The sequence below is a fragment of the Sesamum indicum genome, linkage group LG10 (genome assembly GCF_026168435.1).
Source record: "Sesamum indicum cultivar Baizhima isolate 11 linkage group LG10, ASM2616843v1, whole genome shotgun sequence".
Lineage (NCBI taxonomy): Eukaryota > Viridiplantae > Streptophyta > Magnoliopsida > Lamiales > Pedaliaceae > Sesamum > Sesamum indicum.
The window spans coordinates 12,096,257-12,103,623 of record NC_142666.1 but is presented as its reverse complement, the minus strand read 5'-3'; the positions used below and the strand labels follow the sequence as shown (position 1 = coordinate 12,103,623).

The 7,367-nt window shown below is 29.8% G+C and overlaps 1 protein-coding gene across 1 annotated transcript; it reads left to right on the top strand.

Moving 5' to 3' along the window:
- Positions 1–372: 372 nt before the first annotated feature.
- On the top strand, positions 373–2,482 carry LOC148786664 (uncharacterized). The gene is made up of 4 exons (XM_088886222.1): positions 373–396; positions 630–773; positions 1,005–1,232; positions 2,026–2,482. Exons 1-4 carry the CDS (start codon positions 373–375, stop codon positions 2,107–2,109), a joined length of 480 nt encoding a protein of 159 aa, XP_088742348.1. The 3' UTR covers positions 2,110–2,482.
- The last annotated feature ends 4,885 nt before the right edge of the window (positions 2,483–7,367 follow it).

The window sequence follows — 7,367 nt, the reverse complement described above, 5'->3', positions numbered from 1 at the left end:
TTCTCTTGTCTTTTTTTTTCTTTAAACTGATAAATTTAATACATTGTGGATGGGAATTACATGCCAATCCAAACAACAAAGTGTCAAATCTAGGATTGTTAAAAGTTGAGTGTTCAAATGAAATTAGGTTCAAATTGTGATAAGTTGTTACAAATTCAAACAAATTAATAAATTTAATGACATAAATTACTACAATACTTTTTTTATTTTAAGATCAGATTTAATTAAGTGTTATGTTTATTTACTGCTTGTTTTGAGTTACCTCTTGATATAAGAATTCAACAAGCCAACAAAGATGTTGTACAGTAAATACATACACTGAAGTAGAACTTAATTAGAGGAAATCTATTTCCAGTCAAACCAAATTAAGGGATGAACACTTTGTACATGCATACAGTTGTTATGTCGTCAACTGATACCTGAATATGTTGATTCTATTAATCGTTTAACCATCTATGATTTTGTAAGTTACGAAATATATATATATACATATATATATATATATATACACTATAGCAAACTACCCATAAAGGGAAAAAAAAAGGTACATGAATTACAAATCATTCTCACCCTTCTATTTTATGTTTATGGTTTACTTATCAACTAAGAATTAAAATTCAATCTTGCAGGAGCAAGTATCTTCAAGCAGTGCAGGATCTTCACAAAGGAAGAAACGGGATCTAACTGCATCTAGCATTGTGGAATCTAGAGCAATTTCTCTCCGACTTTTGAGATGCGAGGAACAGTCGGAATATATTTTGGAGATGTTAGAGGTAGGTTTAATTTTTTCTTTAAGAATTCACACTTTATTATATCCACTATAAGAAAATCTTGAAAGAAGCCATTCTAATATAACAAAGGACCATACACTTATATTGCATATTTCATCTACTAACATTTTTGCTACACCAAAAAGAAACTACATAAGACCAAATTTGAGATGTATGAAGTTGCAAAAATTAGTATGACTCTCTTATGTATATTCTTCTTTTCTTGTATCACAGAATGCAACAGGGAAGGCATCATATTATGTTTTACTGCCATATGAGAGTTTGAACAGAAAAAAAATGGAAGCCAAAGAAATTCAGCTTGGGCAGAGGGCGGTGTTCCCAGTACTGGAGGAAGTCTATCCCGAGATGGAAAGTAAGTATTCGTTGTCAATGACGGAACGACTGGAGGGGAGATGGACTATTGAGGTTAGAAAACGCACGGGAACCACCAAAACTGAAAAGGTACATTAGTTAATACGACATGCATCTTTTAGTTAAGTAGATATAAAAAGAACATTAATTAATGTACCACACATGTTTCTTAGTTAAGCTGATGAAGATTAATTAATATAACTGCACCCGTCTCTTAACTAAGTGTATGTTAGTTATATAGATACATAAGATACGCTAGTTAATACAACTACGTGCCTCTTAGTTAAGTACATACAGAAGATACGGTAGTTAATATAACAATACATGTCTCTTAACTACGTGTATTTTAGTTTAAGTAGATATAGAATAGACGTTAGTTAATATAATTATGGTAGTCATAGTTTAGTAGGTAAAGAAAGAATGTAAGTTAATTTAAGTATACGTGTCTTTTTGTCAAGTAGACACAGATATATTGAAATCAACATGACACTATTTCATAGACATGTATATAGTTATAAACAATATGGAAGTACTTCTACGTTATAAGAGTAACTAACCGTTTGCTTTCATCATGTAACAAACAATATATTTCGACATAAAATTATAAAATTTATGATCTTCTTTTAGCAATGTTGCACCGTATAATCCATCATTCATGATATGAATGTTTAGAGAGAAATTTTATTTATTTTCAAAAAGTAGTTCGTGAAGTTATAAATTATTTAAGCGACATCAAAGTTATATGTCCTAAATATTGTGTTATTAAAATATTATCTATTTGATTCAAATGTATATATTTTTTCTATAAGAGTTCTAATTATTTGTGTTCCAAGAAATACAATTTACTTGCACTAATTTCCTAACCAAATTTTTTTCTTCTTAGTTTTATTTCCATGAGAAGGTCAAGAAAACCATCCGTTCTATGAACGACGTTGCAACGTTCATCATGTACCGCGTGATTTACTAGGCTCTGGTGAGCACTTACTCTCATGCATCTTCAAAACTTCTAAAATTTCATTTAAAAATCATAATATGCATCCTTACTATCACTAAAATTTGAGCAGATTTGACAAGGCAGGTGAATACTCTGATCATGAACATAACATGCAGCCTTCTTCCATATCACAATTCTATGTTGAAAACTCAATGGCTATCATGTTGATCTGGGAACAAGAGAGTTATGGAATACCTGATTCAATCTCCATTGGAAGTGGTCTCTGACTGTTATAGAATTATGTTGATGCTCAACTGCCATTTCTGTAATGGGTGCTTTGGGGTCCTTGATGTTGCTGATTCTCTTTTTCATGAAATGATAATCTCATTTTCCTTTGAAAAAAAAAGATATATGATATTACTTATCAATTGAGTAATATTGATCAAGATAAAGTTTATATATATTGATTAAAAAAAATCAAAGCAATCGTAAGTAAAAAGTGTTTTTTTCCCTCTTTCATAAGTTTGAAAACAGTGGGAAATACTTAAAAAGATTTAAAAAAAACTTTTATTAAATCAAAATACGAATAAATATATTTTTAGGATCGTGTAAACTCTTTCTCTTTCTATACTTTTATTTTTGTTCTTGTATAGATAACTCTTTTCTCTCCCTTATCCATTTTTTTTCATCACCCTAATTTTTTCATTTTTTCTATCTTTCTTTTTTTATTTAATATAATTCTCTTGTTTTTTACGCACGTATTTAAGTGTGCAATACACACTAGTTCGATTTTTTAATTTAACTATCTTGTAAATTTAAAAACGATTAATAAATAATGGCTTCAATTTCTTCCGTATTACGTGCCCGTGGGCTGTCTCTCTCTATATGTGTGTATATATAACATATATTATTATACTAGATAGCATATTTTTATTTTTTAATTTATTGTTTTATTTATGTATAAAATGTTTGTGTACATATAGAGTATATAATCAAAAACATCTAATCTGGCAATCCATTTCAAGATATTGTATTTAGAAAGTTGATTTAGGTGCAAAGATAATGTATGCAACTTGCAAAATGCATTACATTAAATGGTGGAAGTTAGGTCTCAGCAAAAGGATTTTATTTAATTTAGAAATTTTCTAATTTATTATTCGCTAATTGTAAAATTAATTAAAAATTTAAATTTGTGGTTCGTATATTGGGTTTTGGAAATTCTATATATATATACGACCACTCAAGAGAAATCATCATTTATTTAATTTCTCCTCATTCTTATGCAGATATTAGAAATATCTCATACCTAGTCATGAATTAATTATAAACATTTGTACATAATAAAAACACATATCCATACACAATAAAAATGCATATTAATTATCTATGATCGTACGGCCAATTAATGATCTAGATGCTTTTAATAATTAATACATTTATTTGTTTCTATATGCGACTAAATTGTAGCTGCATTTGCTTACAAAAAATAATCGATAAGTACTTTTTATTTTAAGTTGAATTTTATTTGATTACTTATATTCGAATAGTTACACATGAAGTTTAAAACTTTGTATTGAACTAGCAAGAGCATCACAGTTAATTTAGTATCCACACCCTAATAGCAGAAATAGAAAATATTGAATACAGTCTACATACTTAAATTTTAATTTCAATATTAGGCCTTACTAAAATTCTATTAAATTGCATACATATTTGCAGGATATTATTGAAAAGTCATTTTATGATGTATATGATTTACTATACTTACTATTTATGTGGTAAATTAATTATATATAGTTAGTGAGTAGTTATTAAATAAAATTATATGGTGGACCCTTTTTTATATAAAAGTAATTTTTTTGTGATTTAGTTATTCAAATTATTGCAACATTACAAATATTTCAAATTTGGACACAATTTCATGTGTCATAAATATATTTATATTTTCTATTAAAGTCGTGCATATCTGTTGTTGTTGATTTTTTTTTTATTTTTAAGGCTTTAAATCTTTTGTAAAATAGCAATTCACTTTAGGCATCTATTCAAGGACCAGGAAAAAAATTTATTTAAGAAATATTTGCCTACATTTGGTGTTTGATAATAAACAGTGAGGATAGTGCTACGTCAATACGATGTATTAATGTGGCATGGTCATGACGCTTTGTTATGAAAATATCTTATATAAGTCAGTGTAAATATCATTAAATAAAATTGTGAGAATTGTCTACGTTCCATTCACTCTTTATAAATTTACACACACACACACACACAATTTATTACTCATCAGTTGCTTACTCACTCTCTTGTCATTGTCTCTTGCATTCTCTTACATCTTCCGAAAAATTCTTTGTGCACAGGAAAAAAGATGGAGTACGGGTCAAACGAAGAAAGCAATGTAGACAATATTAACTCTAACCAATATTAAACTCCAACCAATATTAATTTCTCACCTTGTAGACAATACTTGAGAGAGATAACCTCTATGGATGTTGGAGAGTTAATGGTGTGCTCTTTCCCGGGCCGTTGAATTCCCACCACCGTCACAAGTGCCTCAAAGAGTTCACAGGGTATTGTAGATCTTTCTTTCATTTTGTTTCTTTTTTTTTTTTTCGTCAAAAAACAAATTTACATGTGAGTGATCTTCACTCTTCTTCATTTGTTTAGATCTTTTATTCTAAATATAAATTTTATAAGATGTACAGACTTAAAACTGAAAAATTGCTCAATCTTGAACGTGGAAAGACAATTCTTTTGGCTTTCCCTTTGAATTTCAAATAAAACTTTTTGAAAAGAAAAATCAAAATCATCAATTGAAACCTGAATATGTTTATTCTAATAATCATTTAACCTTCTATGATTTTGTAAGTCACAACATATATATATATATACATATATATATAGGAAAAAATACAATGTTGGGCCAGATTCTTAGGGGCGATGGCAATTTTAATTCAGGTCCAATTCAAAATACTGAATCAGGACAATAATCTTCAAAATATTGCAATTAAGGACAAAATACTCTAATTTTGCTCGAATTGTGCACATGATGTGCACATGACAATATACATTTTAGGATTTCTCCAAAATTCGGCTAATTAGCTTATGCAGAAGTATTTTTTTCAACCGCTGCTTACGTAAAATTTTAAAACACGTTACCTTAGCCAAGTAAGCACCACTGAAAAATTACTTTCATGTAAGCCAATTCCCCAAATTTTGGAGAAATTCCCAAATTTATGTGGTTACGTGATGTGCACGATTCCGGCAAAATTAGGGCGTTTAATCCATAAATTGCCATTTTTCAAAAATTACTATCCTTATTCATAATTTTGAATTAGACCCAAACTATAGTTGCCACCGTCCCTAAAAAATTGAACCAAAATTATATTTCTCCCTATATATATAACCTCTAGCAAACTAATCATAATGTGAAAAAAAAAGGCGCATGAATTACAAATTGTTCTTAACATACACTTATAAGAAAACTCAATGGCTGTCATGTTGATCTAGGAACAAGAGAGTTATGAATGCCTGATTTAATCTCCATTGGAAGTGGTCTCTGATTGTTTTAGAATTATGTTGATGCTCAACTGCCCTTTCTATAATGGGTTCTTTCTGATCTTTGATGTTGCTAATTCTCTTTTTCATGAAATTGTAATTTCGTTTTCCTTTGAAAAAAAAGATATATGATATAAATTTAGTATTCAATAAATTTAATAATAAGCTTACAAATTAATCTCAAATATTATTTTTTCATAACTAAAAATAAAGAACCAATTAAAAGTTAAAAAGAAATAATTATATTTAGACCCCTCTAGAAATGTTAAATTATACTTTTCTTCAAAAAAGTTCTGAAATTACAAGTGGAGCCCTTCAAAAAATCTTCATTTACACCTACTCCATTCCTTTAGGACTTGAACAAAAAATACTGATTTACCCAAAAAAATTACATAAATTTTAATTTTTCCCTTCGTTTAACATATATATTTTTTGTACTTAGAATGTGACAAGTACAATATATATATGGAATGAGGTTAACATCATTATATTTTTTTTCTTATAAGTGTAAAATAATAACATAAAAATGTCAAATGGGGGATGAAATTAAAAACTTATATAATGTTTTTTGGGATAAATTATCTTTTTGGTCCCGAAAAACATGGACCTTTTACTTTTCATCCCATACTTAACATGATTTTCTCTTTCATCCCATTTTTTAAAGAAAAGTTTCCAACTTAGTCCCATACCTCATTTACCATCAAATTTATATGGAAGAATGGACAATCTATTTACTTCAGTTGTTACATGTGAAATAGACTTTTTTGGCCTTTTTTAAGGTAAAAATTGGCGCCAAAAAATGCAACACTCTATAAGAGGTGTTTACATTGTCCTGTAGCATGAAAAAATTCTTTCATTTTTTCCTTCATTCTATTATCTGCTAGCTTGCCTGGCCTAAAAAAATTGCCTTAAACGAGCATAATAAATTGATTTTGTAGATAGGTTGCAAAGCTACGTACTTCATGCGACTTTGATCCCTCATCCATTCACTGTCCTTAATGGCGTTCATCTCTTCTTCATTATGTAATTGTACGCCATCTCCATCATGTGTTATGTTCCTCTAGGGGGGTCGCGAGCCAAAGCCAACGCAAATGGCCTCTTTTCAGCGAATGCATTAATATGCTGACCATCATGTCGATTCTCAGATCTTGCACCTCCAACATTTTGTTATCAAACCTTCCCATGAAGCTTTTAAGATTCTCATCATCTCTCTGCCTAGTAGTAAAGAGGTATTTAGCAGACCTCTTTGCTTTCCTCTTGCTCGCAAAGTGGAAAAAAAAATTTGAATCAACTCCTCATAAGAATCAATGGTTCCACTAACCAAATTAGTGAACTATTCTTGCGCCTTACCCTTCAAAGCAGTTACGAATAGTTTAGCCTTGATTAGGTCTGTCCCATCATACTTGGAAAGGTTAGGAAACCGAAAGCTACTATCCACGACCTCTAAAAGAATCCAATTAGTGAATGGAGAACTTCTATTTTGTGAGACGATCTCCCATCGCTTCTTAAATTCCTCAATTTGCTTTCCTAACTTCTCTATCTGGCAGCTGACATTATCTACCTCTGCGCTAGAGATGCTTGGTTGCCATGAGATCGTCCTCTTACTTGTTACCACATTTGACAACTGTAGGGTATAACCCTCCAGTGGTATTTCTTTATCAATATAACCTACCCAACTATTACAATTGATATGGAGTATAAACTCCTCAATATTACAGGCCGAATGAAAAATACAG

What these genes read in the sequence shown, in the direction of transcription:
- LOC148786664 (XM_088886222.1), top strand. Translation starts at nt 373, where the DNA reads ATGAACACTTTGTACATGCATACA. An exon ending in ACACTTTGTACATGCATACA is followed by an intron (nt 397 to 629) that starts GTTGTTATGTCG and finishes TCAATCTTGCAG; the next exon opens with GAGCAAGTATCTTCAAGCAG. An exon ending in ATATTTTGGAGATGTTAGAG is followed by an intron (nt 774 to 1,004) that starts GTAGGTTTAATT and finishes CTTGTATCACAG; the next exon opens with AATGCAACAGGGAAGGCATC.